We start from the raw sequence: 21,222 nt of genomic DNA on the forward strand, positions 1-21,222 counted from the left end.
TGTTTCCAAGTACCTCATCTTCTCTTACTTTATCACAGTTATTAATTAGCATTTCTGAGCTCTTAGTGAATATATTTACAGAATGAAGCCAAGGGACACTAAAGATATCTTTGTAGCACCTTAAGAGTGCTACATCTGCATTAACAGACTAGGAAAGCTGATTTGGTGGGTCATGGCCAGTGTTCACCCACTAGTGAGTCCTGGATTCTACAAAAAAAGGAGATCAGTGAAGTCTCAATTAAGGAGATCAATGAACATGAAAGCTGAGGTTCTGGATTGTTCACCTGGCAGGAAGGAGGCCTCAGGGGAAGGCTGTGACATCACCAGGCAGCTCAGAGTGTCACAGTATGTCATGATTCGGCAGTTTCCTGTCTGAGACACTGTGAAGGTCTTCTGGAAATGGTACTTGTGCTGGCTCTGGCTGGAGGGCAGGCAGTTTGGGAAACATGCTTGGGAGCCCCTGGGGTGCTGTGAAATCTGCTCCCGATGCTGCACGATAAGTTTCTGCAAGTCCTAAAACGAAAAAGATTTTGTAAATGTGAAGCCTTTCCATTTGCTATTCCCCTCATGCACAATTCCTTCATTTAACATGGGGACATTTCTTATCTATTACATGGAAATGTTGACACGAATCCCAGAGCACTGCTGCAGTTTTCACAGTATTTCAACAAGCAGCTGAACTAAAGAGAGCACAGATCATAAAATATTAGGGCTGAAAGTCTTTAGTAGGCACCTTGTCTAAAGCCCTCGTTCTATTGGTACATTCAGGGAGGTAAAATGACTTAAAATTCGAATTATCAGTGGGCTGTTTAATTTTTTAAAAGTTCAAATTGCAGGATTCATCCTAAAGTGTATACGCTTCAGACAAATGCTCTTAATCAAAACCAGAATCAAGAGTTAGTCTTGCTTACTTCCTGAAAAACTTGGTAAATCCTTACTTGTATGTGAGATGAACCAAAGTTGTATTTAGATCCCTTTGCCATTCCTATCTCCAAGTTCTCTGGATTAGAAAGGGCAGACTCACCTGGACACGACTATGAAGCTTGCTGCATTCGTCAGTGAGTACTTGAAGCTGGAGCCGGCACTGTGCTGATTCTAACTCCGCCTGCTTCCTTAGCATCTGCTCCTTTAGTAAGGAACTAGAAGAGGGAGCCAACAGGAGAAGATTAGGAGGACTACAGAACACTTCTCATCAAGACATCAGATTAAGTTCATGCTATGATAAGCACGTTATGCTGTAAATAGTCACAATGGTGAATAAAATGTAACAAAAGAAAAATCTCTCACATCCAGAAACACTACAAAAAAGTACCACGCAGGGCTGAACTCACAAGTCACTGGGATTCAGCATGAACATCGGCAGTTATAGCCAGGAGTTTGGCTCTTACTAGGAAATGAGACTAAAAATGCAAAAATGCTGATTGAGAGAACAGAGCCAAGCCCACTGCTTGAGTTAGTACCAAATTATAAGAGTAAAATGACATATTAGAAGACCAAGGTTATCCACTGGATTAAAAGGAAATAATAAGCTACTAAGCTACCAGCTCTGTTCATCAGATACTGAAATAAAACTACAAAAATGAAGCTGAAGTTGAAAGGAACAATGCACAATGAAAAAATACATTCATCAAGAACAAAAATTATAAATTTGCATATACCTAAAGACACTTTCAAAATATGAAAGGGGGGAAAAAATTTCCACTCAGAAAAAGATGAAAACTGGAAAGGGGAACACTGGAAAGTTCAACAGAAGCCATAAACTAGCAAGGTACTGGAATTAAGATCAAGAAAATTAGATAGGGGCCATGGCTGGCTCAGTTGAAGGAACACAGGACCCTCAATCTCAAGGTTGTTGGGTTTGAACCCCATGATGGGCATAAAGATTACTGAAAAAAATAGCATTTTCCATACGCCAGATGACTGATTAGTAAATGTAATAAGAAAAAGTTCATTCACAAGAGCAATTCTAACAATAGCAACCTAGGAATAAAGTTAAAGAGCATGCAAGACCTTTATGAAACAAGGTATACTTGTAAAAAGCACAAGGAGACAGAGAATTAGTGGAAGGATATTACATAATACTCATGGCTAGAATGATTTGAAATCACAAAGATAGAACTTCTCAAGTTACTCTAAAAATTTCAATCAATTTCAATCAACTTTTGAAGTTCCCTTTGAAATCTTGACTGAAATTGCACTAAACGGAACTTAGGAAACTATTTTTAAAATTAATATGGAAGAGCAAAATGCCAAGAATATTAAAGTCAATTTGCAGAACAAGGTGGGAGGAGGTATTTTAAATTATAATTATAATATAAATTATAATTATAAATTATAACTTCAGAATACTGGGGTGAGAGCTAACAAAGAGACCAAGGAACCTAGAAGTAGTCCATTCATATACAAAAACTTAATCTAGGATAGAGGTAGCAATGAAAACTTACACAGGAAGAACGTATCACTTAATAATTATGCTACAATACCTGGTTACCCACAAAATTAGATTTAAAAAATAGTTAAAATCTACATAAAAAACAAAAATTCTAAAGACCTTTAGAAGATGTTATGTCTTTATGACCTTGCAGAAATGGAGACAAAACCCAAAATAAGAGATACAGTACTATATTAAAATTAAAAATTCATGTTCAACAAAAGATAACATAAACAGAGATAAGCCACAGACCAATTTGGCTATTGTAAAATAACGCTGCTATATATATTGCTATTTGCAATATACACAACCAGCAAACAATCAGTACAGGTGACCCCTGAACGACATGGATTTGAACTGTGTTGGTCCACTTTCTGTGGATTTTTTTCAATAAATACACTGGAAACTTTGGGGGGGGGGGTTGTAATAATTTGGAAAAGAAAAAAAGTAAATCTTGCCCATCTCTCTGCACCATGGCTTATATGAACGAAAACTGGAAACCAACTGAACTGTCCACCAATACAAAACACATACAAGGAAATTCTAAATTAGAGAACTAGAACACTCTACAGAAGTTAGAATGAATAAGCTAGAGCAAGCCTAGCTAGAAGATGTACCCCAAATATAAATTTTTAAAAAATATTTTATTTATTTATTCATGAGAGACACAGAGAGAGGCAGAGACACAGGCAGAGGGAGAAGCAGGTTCCGTGCAGGGAGCCTGATGTGGGACTTGATCCCGGAACTCCAAGATCACGCCCTGGGCCAAAGGCAGGCCCTAAACCGCTGAGCCACCCAGGGATCCCTATTTTTAATTTTTTGAAGAGCCTTCATACTGTCTTCCACAGTGGCTGCTCCAGTGTGCATCCCCACCAGCATTGCAAGAGGGTACCTTTTGCTCCACATCTTCACCAACACTGTTGTTTCTAGTGTTTTTGATTTTTAGCCATTCTGTTGTGAGGGATATCTCATTATAGTTTTGATTTCCATTTCCCCAATGATGAGTGATACTGAACATCTTCTCTTGCGTCTGTTGGCCATCTGGATGTCTTCTTTAGAAAAATGTCTGTTCATGTCCATTTTTAAAATTTGACTGTTTGTTTTTAGCGTGTTATGTAAGTTCTTTATATATTTTGGATACTTACCTTTTATTGGATATGTCATTTACGAATATGTTCTCCCATTCAGTAGGTTGCTTTTTAGTTTTGTTGGTTGTTTCCTTTGCTGTGCAAAAGCTTTATTTTGATGTAGTCCCAATAGTTTATTTTTGCTTTTGTTTCCCTTGCCTCAGGAGACCTATCTAGACAGATGTTGCTACAGCTGATGTCAGAATAATTACTGCCTGTGCTCTCTCCTAGGATTTCTATGGTTTCAGGTCTCACATTTAGGTCCTCAATCCATTTTGAGTTTATTCTTGTGTATGATGTAAGAAAGCGGTCCATCCAGTTTTCATTCTTTCCAGTTTTCATTCTTTTTCATGTTGCTGTCCAGTTTTCCCCAATATTATTTGTTGAAGAGACTTTTTTCCCACTGCATATTCTTTCCTGCTATGTCAAAAATTAATCACGTAATTGTGGATTCATTTCTGGGTTTTCTATTCTGTTTCATTAATCTATGTGTCTATTTTTGTACCAGTAGCATACTGTTTTGACTATTACAGCTTTGTAATATAACTCAGTCTAGAATTGTGATACCTCCAGTTTTTTTTTTTTAAAGATTTTATTTATTTATTCACGAGACACACACACACACAGAGAGAGAGAGAGAGAGAGAGAGAGAGAGAGAGAGAGAGAGAGGCAGAGACACAGGCAGAGGGAGAAGCAGGCTCCATGCAGGGAGCCCAACGTGGGACTCAATCCTGGGTCTCCAAGATCATGTCCTGGGCCAAAGGAGGTGCTAAACCACTGAGACACCCAGGCTGCCCCAGTTTTTTCTTTTTCAAGATTGCTTTGCTATTCAGGGTCTTTTATGGTTCCATACAAATTTTAGGATTGTTCTAGTTCTGTGAAAACTGCTGTTGGTATTTTGATAGGGATTGCATTAACTGTGTAGATTACTTTAGGTAGTATAGACATTTTAACAATATTTGTTCTTCCAATCCATGAGCATGGAATATCTTTCCATTTGTGTCATCTTCAATTTCTTTCATCAATGTCTTATAGTTTTCAGAGTACAGGTTTTTCTCTTGAAGTTTATTTCTAGGTATCTTATTATTTTTGGTGCAATTGTAAATGGGATCGTTTTCTTAAGTTCTCTTTCTGCTGATTCATTATTGTTCCATAGAAACGGAACAGATTTTCTGTACACTCATTTTTCATTCTGCAAATTTCTGAATTCATTTATCAGTTTTAGTAGTTTTTTGGTGGAGTCTTTGGGTTCTCTACATACAGTATCATGTCATCAGCTAATAGTTTTACTTCTTCCTTACCAATCTGGACACCTTTTTATTATTTATTTCTCTTCTCTGATTGCTGTGGTGAGAGTGGACATCCTTGTCTTGACTTAGGCAAACAGCTCCCACTTTTTCCTCCATTAAGGATGATATTAGCTGTGGGTTTTTCATAGAAGATCTTTACTATGCTGAGGTATCGTTCCTCTAAATCTACCTTGTTGAGAATTTTTATCATAAATGGATGTTGTATTTTGTCAAATGCTTTTTCTGCATCTATTGAAATGATGATATGGTTTTTATTCTTTCTCTTACTGAAATGATGTATTGCATTACTTTGTAAATAACAAACCACCCTTGCATCCTGGGAATAAATCCCACCTGATCTTTGTGAATGATTTTTTTTTTTTTAATGTATTGTTGGATTTGGTTTGCTAATACCTTGTTGAGAATTTCTACATCTATATTCATCAGAGGCATTGATCTGTAGTTCTCTTTTTTGGTGGTATCTTTATGTGGTACTGGTATCAGAGTGACACTTGACTCATAGAATGAATCTGAAATTTTTCTTCCTTTTCTATTTTTTGAAAAAGTTTGAGAAGAATTAGGTATTGGGTCACCTGGGTGGCTCAGTTGGTTAAGCAGCTAACTCTTGATTTTGGCTCAGGTCATGATCTTGGGGTCCTAGGATCAAGCCCTGCATCAGGCTCCACACTCAGTGGGGAGTCTGCTTCAGGATTCTCTCTCTCCCTCTGCTCATCCCTCCTAAAACAAATAAATAAATCTTAAAAAAAAAAAAAAAAAGCTATGAACTCTTCTTTAAGTGTTTGGTAGAATTCACCTATAAGGCCAATTGGTCCTGGACTCTGTTGAGAGTTTTTTGAGTAATCAGCTAAGTTTTAAATATAATCATATATTAACAACCATGCCTACAAAGTCAGCATTTTCAACAAAATTAACCTCTCTACACAGCTCATGTAAAAATACTAAATATTTATTGGACCAAATAAGTATTTGTTAGGCCAAATGAGAAAAAATAAGTAAGAAAATTAAAACCATCTGTAATTTCACTATTCAGTGACTACCTGTATTTTTTTCTACTTTGCAAAAAGTAGAAAGGGAGAAGCAGGCTCCCTGCATGGAGCCTGCTTCTCCCTCTGCCTGTGTCTCTGCCCGCCCCCCCATGAATAAATAAATAAAATCTTAAAAAAAAAAAAAAAGATTTATTTTATTTTATTTTAGCCTGATGTGGGACTTGATCCAGGACTCTGGGATCACACCCTGAGCCAAAGGCAGATGCTCAACTGCTGAGCCACCCAGGTGTCCCTATTTATTTATTTTAGAGAGTGTGTGCACACAAAGAGAGGGAAGGGGCAAAGGGAGAGAATCTCAAGTAGATTTCCTGCTGAGTGCAGAGCCTGACATGGGGTTCAATCTCTCCACCCATGAGATCATGACCTGAGCCGAAACCAAGAGCCTGATGTCTAACCAACTGAGCCACCCATGTACCCTTAACAATTTTATTTTTAAGTAGTCTCTTTCCCCAATATGGGGCTCGAACTTACAAATCCTGAGACTAAGAGTCACATGCTCCACCAACTGAGCCAGACAGGTGCTCATCATGAAGTCTTTGCACACATTTCTTCACAAATCATCTCTTTAGAATAAATGCCTGAAGCAGAATTACTTTTTTTTTTCTTTTAAAGCTTTTATTTATTTATTCATGAGACACACACACACACACACACACACACACACACACACACACAGAGAGAAAGAGAGAGAGGCAGAGAGACACAGGCAGAGGGAGAAGCAGGCTCCATGCAGGTAGCCTGATGTGGGACTCAATCCCGGGGCTCCAGGATCACGCCCTGTGCTGAAGGTGGCGCTAAACCGCTGAGCCACCTGGGCTGCCCTAGAATTACTTTTTTTTAAATTTTATTATTATTATTTATCTATCTATCTATCTATTTATTTATTTATTTATTTATTTATATTTATTTATTTATGATAGTCACACAGAGAGACAGAGAGGCAGAGACACAGACAGAGGGAGATGCAGGCTCCATGCACTGGGAGCCCGACGTGGGATTCGATCCCGGGTCTCCAGGATCGCGCCCTGGGCCAAAGGCAGGCGCCAAACCGCTGCGCCACCCAGGGATCCCTAGAATTACTTTTAAATGCTTTTGAAACACAGTGCCAAGGGTCTCTCTAAATAGTTGTGTCGGTGTATATTCTGACCAGCAGCACTGTGAAAAAAATCTATGTCCCTGTACTCTCTTGGTGGGTATTTAATGTTTTTTTTTTTAATGATAGCCAGAGAGAGAGAGAGAGAGAGAGAGAGAGAGAGAGGGGCAGAGACACAGGCAGAGGGAGAAGCAGGCTCCATGCACCGGGAGCCCGACGTGGGATTCGATCCCGGGTCTCCAGGATCGCGCCCTGGGCCAAAGGCAGGAGCCAAACCGCTGCGCCACCCAGGGATCCCTCGCCACCCAGGGATCCCGTATTTAATGTTCTTAAAAGTTTATTTTAAACAGTGTTATTTAAGATTGTTCTCTGGCTTCCAAAATCCTGAGAATTTCTTACATTGTACTACATGTGCAAAGTTTCACTCATGAATCTTCCGCGTAGGGTGCTATTGTAGGAGGGCTTAGGGACACGAGCAACAACATATGGCAACCCTTAAGTAATATGCCAGATCCTCTTTTTTTGTTGTTGTTTTGTTTAAGGTCTGATTAAGCCTATTGTAGGGAAGAGGAGTAAGACTTGGAAAATGTTCCAAGTCGTCATAATTTGTCAAAGAGTAAGACAAGAAATCCCTATTAAATGTTCATGGTATTTAGAAGCAGAGGCAGGCAGTAAATATAATCCCTAGAGAAGACATCTGAAAAAGCTACAAAAATTCCAGGGAATTGTTCTGCTTGGGTCTACTGCCCACACCAGGTGTGAGGTATTACTGGAGGGCTGTAGGTTTCTCTAGGATTTTCCATTTGGGGAAGGCTAAAGACACCCTGGTCTTGGCTTCCCAGGTTATGTTACTGCCAGCTTAAGTATCAGAGCTGATTCTAAATTGGTAGGGATAGCTAGGTGCTCCTGCAGAATGAACAGCTGCTCTATTCCTTCTGAATCTACCTGTCCCAGTCAGCACACAGCACTCAGGCTCTGAAAGCTGAGGCTTGTCAGAAGTACAGAACACAAAAAGGAATAGGTGGCATGGTCTGCTATCTATCATCCTTCTTTTATCTTCCCCTTCTTTCAAGGAATGAGTTTTCCATGACCCAGGTGTCAGTCTCCCCAGAATGAGAATGTTATGTGATGAAATATCAGTCAATGCTCCCTAGATTATACGATAAAAATTTTATTTAAGCTGGCAAATTAAAATCAAAAATCAATGTACTGACTTATACAACTGAGAAATCCACTGGAGTCTAACTTCAGGCATGGCTAAATTGAGGGCCAGGAATCTATCTTTCCACTTCTCAACTCTGCTTTCTTGTGCATCAACTTCACTGTTAGGTTGGTTCCCCCATTTGATGGCTGAGATCTCAGGTATATATTCAATAAGCCTGGGGCCCATGTTCATTGAGCTAGCTAAAGTTACAATTAGTTATTACCCTAAAACCTCATTTTTTATTTATCTGAGTACACTCAAGAGTGAGGGCATGCATAAGCAGGAGGGGAATGGTGGGGAGGAGCAGAGGAGAGGGAGAAGTAGACCCCTCACTGATCAGGGAGCTACTCAGGTGCCCCTAAAACCTCATTTTTAATGCACGGAGAGTAAACCATGTAGACCTCCTTCAGAAGATATAAGATATGTATTATAAATCACAATGTGAGGGGCAATTCAGTGGCTCAGTTGGTTAAGCATCTTCCTTGGGCTCAGGTGATGATCCAGGAGTCCTGCCTGGGATTGAGCTTCGCATCAGGCTCCCCACTCAGTGTCTGCTTCTTCCTCTCCCTCTGCCCCTCCCTGCCGCTCGTGTGCTCTCTCTCTCTCGCGCGCGCGCACTTTCTAATAAGTAACTTTTTTTTTTAAGATTTTATTTATTTATTCATGAGAGACACAGAGAGAGAGAGAGGCAGAGACACAGGCAGAGGGAGAAGCAGGCTCCATGCAGGGAGCCTGACGTGGGGCTTGATCTCGAGACTCCAGGATCATGCCCTGGTCCAAAGGTGGCGCCAAACCAATGAGCCACTGGGGCTGCCCAAATAACATCTTAAAAAACAAAACAAAACAAAACAAAAAAAACCCCCACAAGGTGAGAGAGATTGCCAGTGATCCCCAGAGATCCCCCATCACAGTCCAAATAAAGCCTCAGAACCACATTAAGAATGATTCATACCTCCTTTTCAGAATTTGCCCAGTAGGTAAATTCTTGCCACCTACCTTTTCATGTGCTCTTGTTCACTAGTGTCCAGAGCTCTTAGGGTTCGGGCATAAAGAACGACGATGTCACTATGCTTGGCTTTCTTGTTGCACTAAAGAGCACAACACGATAAAGTTAGCGTGAGTCTAGGAATCTTCCTGATTTAACATGTCAACTGTACATATGCTCAGTCTTTATCTATGGTTCTCACCTGGGGGCATTTTCGTGCCTGTCCCTTTAGCCACTTAGAAATGCACTTATACCCAAAGAGGTGCCCACAGCGTAATGCTGAGAGGCGGTGATCCCCAGCATTGGTCCAGTGCTCCAAACATATTGTGCAAGTGTCCCCTTCTTCATCATCCATAGGAACAGAAGGTAGAAGGGGGTCCGTCTTCTGGGGAGACTGGGTGGAAACCAGAATATATTCACATTAGAGAAAATACAAAATCAGTTTTTACGAGGATGTACAGCTCTATCAAATCAATAAAACCATGCAAAAACAACACAATCTCAATGGAAAACACTGTGGAAAAACCCCAACACCTCCAAATCACTTGTTATTCTTTGTAAAATGCACCTGGTTAAATGTTTTATACAAGCCATAGAAATATTTACTTCCCTTTGATCTTATGAAATTCTTGGGATTTTTTTTCATTCAAACGAAGAAAAGGAGCTATCTTTACAAAGACATAAAAAAATAAAACAAATCTAGCAGTTACCTGGATAATGAACAACAAGGAAGAGTGGGTTTGTTATATATTCAAAATTAGGTTCATAATCAAGTCAAGTAGTTATAAAATACTTGAATAGAAAATACGTAAAAGAAACCCAGAAAAGCAAAGAAAGGGTATTAACAGTGAACTCACAAAAATTATAAATGGTTCATAAGTGCTCACTTATAACTAAAAAATGCAAATTAAAGTAAGAGACCATTTATTAGACAGTATAGACTGATGTCTGATGACGCCAAGCAATGCTGAAGGTTAAGGAACAGATAGGAATGCTTCTATATTGTTGCTACAGGTAAGAAAGTGACACAAATTTTCTAAAGGGCAATTTGACATTCCCTATCAAAACTAAATACATCTGTCCTCTCACAGAGCAATCTCTCTGCTAGAAATATATCCCATGAATAGTCACAAATACTTGCAAGACAACTGTACAAAGATGCTTAGTGCAGCTTGATTTGTACCAGGAAAACAAATTAGAAAGGAAGGAAAGCAGGAAAGAAGGAAGAACAAGTATAGTGTACACAACAAAGTAAGAGTTAACTAAAAACTTATTTATATGATTGAACCTATGTAGTGATTAATAAGAAAGATTCAACTTGGGCAGCCCGGGTGGCTCAGCGGTTTGGCGCCACCTTCAGTCCAGGGCGTGATCCTGGTAGACCCAGGATCGAGCCCCACATCAGGCTCCCTGCATGGAGCCTGCTTCTCCCTCTGCCTGTGTCTCTGCCTCTCTCTGTGTCTCTCATGAGTAAATAAATAAAATCTTAAAAAAAAAAAAAAAAGACAGATTCAACTTTATGTACTGATAACAAGGTATAATATGATTCCTTTTGTGTAAATTTGTACATTTATGTGCACAAATTTACATGCACACAAAATTTTTCTGGAAGAAAAAAACAAAAGAGAGGCCTTATAGAAATACATCAAAAGTAGGTCAATGTTTTGAGAGTGGCCAAGTCCACAGGTGATGTAAATAAACTCTCATATTAAGGATTATCATGCGTTATCTTTGTAAATAAAAGCTGTGTAACACAGCAATTGTATTTTGCCAGGTATTTCAGAAACTGCATTCATATCCACTATCTTAATCAAAACCTAACTGCTAAGTAGGCAGGACCAGTTATCCTCAATCTATCCCTGCCTTTCTAAACCCATGAGGAGTGGCCACATAAATGAGTAAACTGGACTGGACTTCCCCTGACCTCCTGCCTACATAAGTCTGTAAGCTTCCATTTCAGCCTGCAGGCTCTTCTTTATTTTTTTAAAAAGATTTTATTTATTTATTCATGAGAGACACACACAGAGAGAGGCAGAAACCCAGGCAGAGGGAGAAGCAGGCTCCACGCAGGGAGCCCAACGTGGGACTCGATCCTGGGACCAGGATCATGCCCCCAGCCAAAGGCAGAGCTAAACCGCTAAGCCACTGGGGCTGCCAGCAGCCTCTTCTTTAAATGCAAATCCAAACATTTCATTTAAAAGGATGCTCATATTACCTGTTTGGGGAAGGTCTCTCCTCCACTGATACAGGTAACTTCTTGCTGTGCTGAGGAACCTCCTACTTGCTCTGCCAAGTCATTTCCAGAAACGATAAGACAGGCAATGCACAAAAAAAGACAGAAGTCAGGTATGAGAGGCTAGCAGGAGGGCCTACGTAACCCCAGTTTTCCATTTCTAATTGGTAATATTGCTGTAAACTTCCCCTAGTAACAGTGGATTTTTTAACATATTTTGGATTTTTTCATCAAATATACATAAAAGTAAGTAGACAGAACAGTACAAGTACACAAGTACTCATCACCTAATTTCAACAAAATCAATATTCCACCAATCTTCTCCTAAGCCCCCGCCCCCGTTATTTTCTTTTGTAATGCTTAATAACAAACTCTAAAATGTCGTTTCACTTATAAAACACTATCGTTATCATACCAAATGAGTGACAATAACAATAATCTCTTAATACTGTCTGATGTCCACCCAGTTCATATTCAAAATTTCCAGTTGTCTTCAAGTTGCTCTGTACAGGGCATTTCTAGCCGTCAGAATCTAAGCAAGACGAATTTGACGAACTTCATTGTTGCACCCGTTTTCATTTTCACCCCTTCCTTGTCATTGATTTGTTGGAGGGTGTCTGGTCACTTGTCTTATGAAATGTCCTGTATCTCAGACTGGACTGACTGCTCCTTGAAGTATTGCTCACTCATTTGTTCTATCACCTCTATTTCCTATAGACTGGCAGTTAAATCTGGGGGCTTCGGTGGATTCAATTGTTTTTTGGCAAGAAGGACAGCAAGAATATTTCTTTGGCTGTATGCTCCTGCCTGCAGCATGTCAGGAGGCTCATACTGGGTTCTGGTGGTGTCAGTTTCACCCCTGGACTATCAGGTTCCTTATCAACCTTTTCAAACCTCCACTAAAGGTCAAGGAGGTGATTTTTAATTTTCAGTCATTTTGCTTTTGAAGGTTCAAAGGATCCCACCACAGGCCAGTGGGAGCCCCTTTAAACTGTTAAAACAAACAAACAAAAACCTACAAAAACATGTATCCTCAGTATTCAGTTCAGTGAATTCTCACAAACTGAACTATAAACCAGAACATCACCAAAACCCCCAAGAGTGCCTTTTATACCTTATGTCCTCCTTACTTTTGGGGAGTACAGCGGAGATGATTTGCACCCACCAAAGGTGACTACCTTACTGAATTCTAGCACCATCTATTGACTTTTGCCTGTTTTTGCAAATAAACAGCATTTCAGAGCTATCCACTTTTTTGTATCTGCTAATTTTACTCTACATTTTAGTAATATTCTTTCCTACTAACATGGGGTTGTGGTTCACTTATTTTCACTGCTGTATAGTGTTTTATTGTGTACCTATATAACATTTATCCATTCTATTGCTGATGGGTACTTGGGTCGTTTTGAGGTTTTTTGCCATTACGAATAATGTTACATTCTTGTACATTTCTATTGAATACATATATTCCTTTCTTTGGTTACATGCCTAGTAGTAGAATTGCTGAGCTGTAGGCTTTATATGTACAGATGAGTCTGTAAGGATACCATCTGGATGTCTGTACCAATTTACAGTGTATGAGAGGTCTGACTGCTTTATATTCGTTCTAATACTTGATATTGTCAGTCTTGAATTCTAGCTCTACTAGTGGATGCATATTATTACCAAACTGTGGTTTTAATATTTATTTCTTTGATGACTGATAAAGTCTTCTTGTTATGTATTTAGTGGCCATTTGACTACTCTCCTTTGGAAGTACCTTTTCAAATCTTGTGCCAATTTTTCTGTTAAGGCTGTAGAAGTTATTTACATATTGTAGATATAAGCCCTTTTTCAGATATATGTATTATATGTTTCCTTCAGTCAATGGATTCCCATTTCACTCTTCTAATGATGTCTGTTGATGAATGGGCAGCAACAGTACTTCTAAAAGTGCTATGGATATTTCTTTCTTTTTCTTTTCTTTTTAAATTTGATTTTTAAGTAGTCTCTACACCCAACATGGAGGTCAAACTTACAACCCCGAGATCAGGAGTTGCATGCTCGACTGACTGAGCCAGTTAGGCACCCTTTGGATATTTCTGATTGCATATAAGGTCTGGTGATATCAGCCCGGCCCCTCAATTAAAGGGAATCCCATCAAGCTTTCTTTTTTTCTTTTTTTTTTTTTTTTAATTTTTATTTATTTATGATAGTCACACACACACACAGAGAGAGGCAGAGACATAGGCAGAGGGAGAAGCAGGCTCCATGCACCGGGAGCCCGACATGGGATTCGATCCTGGGTCTCCAGGATTGTGCCCTGGGCCAAAGGCAGGCGCTAAACTGCTGCGCCACCCAGGGATCCCCCATCAACCTTTCAACCTAATGGTTTTAGGATCTACTTTGCCTACATACATAATTTCATTACATGCATGAAATTATGACTTTTTTCTATCAATCTTGCTCCAATATTAATCAGCTGGGAGTTTTCATTTAAAAAAACTTCTGTGGGGGTAGGTGGGAGGAATGAATAGGCAGAGCAAAGAGAATTTTTAGGGCAGTGAAAATACTCTATATAATGATGGATAGTTCATTATACATTTATTCAAATCCATAATATATATAACCCAAAGGTGAACACTAAGGTAAACTACGGACTTTGAGTGAATATTCTGTGTAATAAATGCACCATTCTGGTGAGTGATGCTGATAATGAAGAGGCAATGCATGTGTGGAGACAGGGGTATATGGGAAATCTCTGGACCTTCCTCTCAGTCTTGTTGTGAACCTCAAACTACTCTCAAAAAATAAAGTCTTAACAAAAAAAACCCCTGCTTCATCAACTATTTGGTTTTCCTGAATACAGTTCACACAGGAAAAACAGAATAAATGTTTAATTTACCAGTTTTCAGAGTAATGATTAAGGCTCTAATAGGATGTTGATAAATGAGATTTTAAAAAAGTACATGATTATGAATTTATAGATTTTCCACAGATTTGATGTAGATTTCAATCCATAATTGAAGAGTACATTCATTATTTGTTTTGAAGTTTAAATTGTCCCATTTTAGGCCACTAGGAGCCCTTTCAAGGTTGCTCTTATACCTATAGACATGATGATGCTCTGAGAGATGGCTTCCTTGCTTTCTAACACAATCAAGTGCTGTAGGCTCGCCTTGTTTGTCTCCTATCCTAAGCTTGGAAAGCCATTTCTCCAAGAAGTCCTGGTTCCTTTCAATGGGAAAAGATCACAATCTAGGGTATCAGAGGGTAAGCAGGGCATATACTCTAGGGGTCTCTGCCCACTACTGCTAAATAAAATTCTACTTGCAAAATATATATTATACTAGGACTTCACAAGTAGCAGACTAGACAGGGTACTGAATTTACAAAACTTTTCTTTTAAATAAAGAAGCTACTTCCTTCTTGGATGTCAAAGAAAATGCAAGAGGATAGAAAATGCCATTACAAAGTGACCAGTGCACTGGGTCACAAATCACACTAAAATTTCAAGTTAGGGCAAATCCTGTACATACATATTATGGCCAAGGAGGCTACATAAAGCAGAATCTAGGACATGTGGGAGGAAAAGGTAAAGTATCAAAACACAAGCCTAGTGTTTCCAGCTTTCTGGAGGCTAAGCTTCCTGGATGTTAGCCTTGTGAATAAAACACCCACCTTCCTTTTTTTTTTTTTTTTTAAGATTTTATTTATTTATTCATGAGACAGAGACAGAGACAGAGAGACAGAGAGACAGAGAGAGAGAGAGAGAGAGAGAGAGAGAGAGAGAGAGAGAGAGAGGCAGAGACACAGGCAGAAGGAGAAGCAGGTTCCATGCAGGGAACCAGACATGGGACTCGATCCTGGATCCCCAGGATCAGGCCTTGGGCTGATGGCGGTGCTAAACCACTGAGCCACCCAGGCTGCTCAAACACTCACCTTCTAAAACAGCAGCTCTAGTCTCCTCTGCCTGGGCAACAACTTCTTCAAACTCTGTGGAGCTATCGCTGTCAGAATTGGAACTACTTGAGACCTGCAAGTCTTCAGAAACAGGATTTCTGGTCTCTGAATCATGGGAGGTGGTTGGCAAATGAGGCTGGGTCCGGCTCACTTGAAAGTAGGCATCCAATGGTGCTCTGGACCTATATATAAGCAGAGTAAAAACAGAATTACAGCACAATGGACGATCATCACAAGAAAAATCCACAGCAATCTGAAGGTAAATCCTAGTTATTTCAACCCAACTCCAGACTGTTGAATGTTGCCTTTGAAAACTGATGCAGAAATAGCACTTTTAGGCAGATGTTGGCTGGCCTGGACATTCTCTTTTCCACTCAATTATGACATTAGCCACACTGGAGGTTGACTCTTGCTAAAAGCAAATTCTACTTTACTGGCTTCTGGCTATGTGTTGATATCTTTTAAAGGACGTAATGCAGCAATCTGTCTACTGGTATTATTATGTGGTTGAAAGAGTGGATGAGAAGAAAAACAGCTCTGTTGATCAAATATAAAATACAGCCTCACAGGATTCTGCTCCTGTAACAATGCAAGACCAAGGTCTTCCGGGGCAAAAATGAAGTCTGGCTTCAGTCATCATTGCTTTACCTCTTACTTTATTTTTTTTATTTTTTATTTTTAAAGATTATTTATTTATTTATTTATTCATAAAGACACACACACACACAGAGTGGCAGAGACACAGGCAGAGGGAGAAGCAGGCACCATGCAGAGAGCCTGACGTGGGACTCGATCCAGGGTCTCCAGGATCATGCCCTAGGCTGCAGGTGGAGCTAAACCGCTGCGCCATCGGGGCTGCCCTTTACCTCTTATTTTAAAACACTATTTTTCTTTTTATGTTTAAATAATGTCACATTAAGGTTAAAAACAGCATGATATCAAAAACTACCTCAAGATGAGAAGAGCTGGGAGCAGTTTTAACACTTCAGTCTCTTCTGGCTGGCTGAGTTTTAACCACACCCACTACCTTTCCACAGTTTCTCTCACGTCCAAGCTAATCAACCACACCCTACTTCTGGTACAGAATGACATACAGTATTAACAACCAAAAAGGTGGGACAGCTTGGGTGGCTCAGCGGTTTAGTGCCACCTTCAGCTCAGGGTGTGATCCTGGAGACCCGGGATGGAGTTCCATGTCGGGCCCCCTGCATGGAGCCTGTTTCTCCCTCTGCCTGTGTCTCTGCCTCTCTGTCTCTCATAAATAAATAAATAAAATCTTAAAAAAACAAAACAAAACAAAACAAAAAAGGTGTTGTATACTTTAGAACATACGTCCTAATTAAGAATTACAAAATAGGGCAGCCCGGGTGGCTCAGCAGTTTAGCACCGCCTTCAGCCCAGGGTGTGATGCTGGAGACCCGGGATCAAGTTCCACGCTGGGTTCCCTGCATGGATCCTGCTTCTCCCTCTGCCTGTGTCTCTGCCTCTCTCTGTGTGTATCTCATGAAAAAATAAATTAAATATTAAAAAAAAAAAAGAATTACAAAATATTGGGATCCCTGGGTGGCTCAGTGGTTTAGTGCCTGCCTTATTTTTCCATTATTGCCTTCTTTTGTATTACTTTCAAGTGCACCATTTAAATTTTCACTTTTTACTACATATCTTTATAGTTCCATTCCCTCCTCACTTTTGCTGATTTTATGTCCATCAACACAGGTTCATAGTTTTTTTTTTTTTTTTTTTTTAAGATTTTATTTATTTATTTTGAGAGAAAGCAAGCATGAGCAGGGGGGAGGGGCAGAGGGAGAAGCAGACTCCCTGTTGAACAGGGAGCCCCATGAGGGACTGGATCCCAGGATCATGACCTGAGCTGAAGGCAGACACTTAACCAACTGAGCCATTCAGGCACCCCTAAAAACTTTTTATTTTAAAATAAAACACAGGGATCCCTGGGTGGCGCAGCGGTTTGGCGCCTGCCTTTGGCCCAGGGCGCGATCCTGGAGACCCGGGATCGAATCCCACGTCGGGCTCCCGGTGCATGAAGCCTGCTTCTCCCTCTGCCTGTGTCTCTGCCTCTCTCTCTCTCTCTCTCTGTGTGTGACTATCATAAATAAATAAAAATTAAAAAAAATCTTTAAAAAAAAAAATAAAAAAAATAAAATAAAACACAGATAGGGGCACCTAGCAGGCAGAACCATCCAGGTACCCTACAGTTATTTCTTTATGCTGCTTTTTCTAAATTAGAAAGAAAAAAAATTATAAATTAAAAACCCATGTGTATTTTCTATTATATTTATGTAGTTATCTTTGTTAGTGCTCTTTATTCTTCATGTGGATTCAATTTATGTCTGGTGTTCTTTTTTTGGGGGGGGGTTGTTCTTTAAGGACTCTAGTAATTCTTGTAGGGTAGGTTTCCTCTAAAGAAATTCTGGGTTTTTTTTTTTTTTTTTTTTAAATCCTAGAATGCCTCATTGTTCCTTCATATTTGAGGGATAGTTCTGCATGACACAGAATTCTTACTTTTTTTTTTTTTTTTAATTATTACTCTGAACAGATTGGGGGCACCTGGGTGATTGAGTGTCTGACTCTTGATTTTGGCTCAGGTCATGCTCTCAGGGTCATGAGTTAGAGCCCTGCATCTGGCTCCATGTTGGGTGTGGAGCCTGCTTAAGATTACCTCTCTCCCTCTGCCCTTCCCCATCCCCAAACACAAGTGCTCTCTTTCAGCAAACAAACCAAACAAACCTCTGAACAGGCCATTCAAATGCATTCTGACCTGTGTGTGTATGTTGGGGCAAACCTTCAGGAACCAGCCAGACAAACGACAATTCTTCTTGATTGTGCAGAGCCCCAAGATCAGCCAGGATTGAGAAGTTAGTGCCTTCTTAGGTCTTTCCTGGGCATGAGCACAGCTGTACACGGCCCTAGACATGTATGCAGCCTTCTAGATTTCCAAGAATATGTCAGAGCTTTTCAATACTCCATGAAGATCTCATTTCTCAGCTTTTCCTTTTAAGTGTTTTAGTTTAGTTTTCCCCTGTGGTTATGCACCACCTCAGGCAGCCTGAGGAAAAGGCTTTCAGCTTTTTAGACTAGGCAGAGTGCTAAGTCAGAAAGAACTCTGTAAGTGGGATCTTCCAGGAAACCAAAGAAAGAGAATTCTCTGGGAATGAAGCTTTGAAGGAGCTCGAATCCCAATCTACTCTAAGTGGCTGTCAGGCACCTGGTTTTCAGTTACCATCGAGGTGGAGAATGATATGGGAACAGGGAATGCCTGAAGCTTACTGTTCTGATGTTCAGCTGTTTTTTTAAATATTTATTCCCTGAATTACTTTAAGCTTTTACCTTAATTTCCAGAGTCTGATAATTTTGCTCTTTTTTTTGGAGGTCTTTATTTTTTTTGATGTCAGGTTTTCTTTTTTTAAAAAATGCTAATAAGTAAGTTTACCAGCTAATTTCGGCAACTGTGTGTTAATAGCAGCTATAACTACCATGACAACAAGCACATAAGAACAGTATCTCCTAAGGTCATTTTAATCAAATGAAATCCAGACTAAAGTTAAGCCATTCATTAGGTTACCGAGATGCATAATGAGCATGCTGCATAGAAACTGGTTAATAATTAAGTGGTTAAAAGAACCCCACTAATTAACATTACTTTAATATAGCAAAAGGCATTTCCAAGGTCAGGTGGGGACAAAGGAAAGAGGAACTATCATCATTAGGAGACAGAGCTAGATTTTCTCTCTGGGAGTGCAACCTTGACAACAAGAGATCCTCTTCTTTGCCTGCACTCATCATCTCTGAATTAAATAATAGAATAATGAGTTCTTGCCCCTTGCTTACCCTCAGTAGTCCTACATTCCATAAGCTCCATGAGAACAGGTACCCTTATCTGTCCTGTTCACGATATATCTCCAGGCAAAGTTCAGTCTCTCACATAGTGGAATATTAGAAATTTTTGATGAATGAGTGACGCTGACAGCCAGAATCAAGCAGCCTCAAACAAAGAAACAGGAAAGGTATTTGTCATCTTGGCTGAGAAGCTGTTTGGAAAAATATCTCATTACTCAGCTTCCCCCAACTTTGGCTTCTCAGTGGAGTCTGAGGCAAAAGCTGCTCCCCTTGGCCCAGGCTCTCAACACCTGACCCAGAAAGTGGAACGCCTGGGTGGCTCGGTGGTTTAGTGCCGCCTTTGGCCCAGGGCATGATCCTGGAGTCCTGGGATCGAGTCCCGTGTCGGGCTCCCTGCATGGAGCCTGCTTTTCCCTCTGCCTGTGTCTCTGCCTCTCTCTCTCTCTCTCTGTGTCTCTCATGAATAAAATAAAAATCTTAAAAAAAGAAAAAGCAATCAGTACTAGGAAAAGCTCCTGTTTTTATGTGAATTTAGTGTGGAATTTGCTTACAACACAGTATTTACGGGGAAAAAAGTTTTAAGGCCACATTTATCTGGCTCCAGAATCCATGTTTTCTTCATTGAACCACACAATCTCTAGCCCTTTAGGCTTATTCTTTTGGTAGAGACAAATACAACTGTCAGTCAAATAGCTCAACTGATATCCTTTCACATCTAAATTCTGTAATTTAGATTAAGAATCTAGACCAGTCCCTGAGCACAGATTCTATATGCATCAAGCAATTTTCAGATTAGAGTCTAGCTTCTAGACTAGACTCTAATCAGAAATTTTAGGAGAATCATGCTGCCCATGCCAGAAAGAGACTTTGATCCCTGTGGCACTTCTAGTTCTCTCTGTAAACTGGCAACTGGTTTTTAAGTGTTACACCCCTATGAGTGGGTTCCCAAGTCTCCCACAGAAGTAATCAACTCCACCCCGACTCCCCTCTCCCCATGGATGAGTATATGAACAACCAAGGCTGAGGAATACGGTGAGGTCTCTTGGCAGTCAGCCAGTTCCTGGGACCATCACTCTCAACCCTCAGCCCACACACTTTGAAAGGGTTCCCAAACTGTGCTACAGGGTGCCTTGACCTAGGACACAAACATGAAATCTTATTCTGCCTTCATAATCAGAGGGAATGATGCCTTAAAATAACAGTAACATGCCCTTGAAACTCTTATCAACACATGACTAAGCACATCATCCCTGAGAGGTCACATCCAGAACTGACCAGGCTAGAGACTAGATCCAGAGGAAAAGCAGCACCATCTCCTTCCTCCATTCAGTAATCAGCAGAATCCATGGAAAAGGATGCTGAATCGAGGATCAGAAGGCACAATCCCAATTCCAGAGCTACCCTAGTCAGAACACAAATTATTCTATTGGCTTTCTTATTTCTAAGACATAGTCAATAGATGGCCTAGTTACTGCTTTTTAGTATTGTCTCATTATTTTCATAATGTTAAGAAAACAAATGGATGTGACTCTGCCTGCCTGCACAGAAAATGAGTCAGATCCAGGTTCCCTTATCAACTCGACCTTGACCTTGAACTAAACGCTTTCTCAGGGTCCAATTTCCTTTGCATATAAAATGAACATGGTGTTAAATCTCTTAAAACATTATGAAAACATTTAGGAGGCCAAATGTGAAATAAAGTACTTTAAATAAAGCAGGATGAAGTTAAAAAACAGGCAAGGCATAGCTGGTGGTTATAAAAATAATCATGTCAAGACTTGATATAGCTAAGCTCTTTGAGAGGAAAGGTCAAATGAAAAACTATGAAAGAAAGTTATTTTCAACTCTGCAACACCTTCTGAGATGAGGAGGACTGGAATGTTTCCCCACTTAGTCAGATAAGCCCTAAATTAATACACATTTTACTTTTCCCAAGGCTTCTCTAAGTCCAGCCTGCCGGTCTTCCAAAGTCTACTGCACCAAAGTCTACTGCATC

The 21,222-nt window shown here is 40.0% G+C and overlaps 1 protein-coding gene across 1 annotated transcript in view; it reads right to left on the reverse strand.

Annotated features, from left to right (window-relative positions):
- The window catches only part of RFWD3 (ring finger and WD repeat domain 3), a 38,425-nt gene that overhangs the window by 12,068 nt on the left and 5,135 nt on the right, over positions 1-21,222 (reverse strand). The window contains exons 3-8 of the mRNA XM_055306747.1: positions 15,351-15,553; positions 11,412-11,482; positions 9,399-9,590; positions 9,208-9,299; positions 1,025-1,139; positions 285-513 (exon numbers count right to left, since the gene is read on the reverse strand). Of these exons, the coding sequence (XP_055162722.1) occupies positions 285-513; positions 1,025-1,139; positions 9,208-9,299; positions 9,399-9,590; positions 11,412-11,482; positions 15,351-15,553 (902 nt within the window). The remainder of the gene's footprint in view (positions 1-284; positions 514-1,024; positions 1,140-9,207; positions 9,300-9,398; positions 9,591-11,411; positions 11,483-15,350; positions 15,554-21,222) is intronic.

This window comes from Nyctereutes procyonoides, unplaced genomic scaffold (genome assembly GCF_905146905.1).
Source record: "Nyctereutes procyonoides isolate TBG_1078 unplaced genomic scaffold, NYPRO_anot_genome, whole genome shotgun sequence".
Taxonomy (NCBI): Eukaryota; Metazoa; Chordata; class Mammalia; order Carnivora; family Canidae; genus Nyctereutes; species Nyctereutes procyonoides.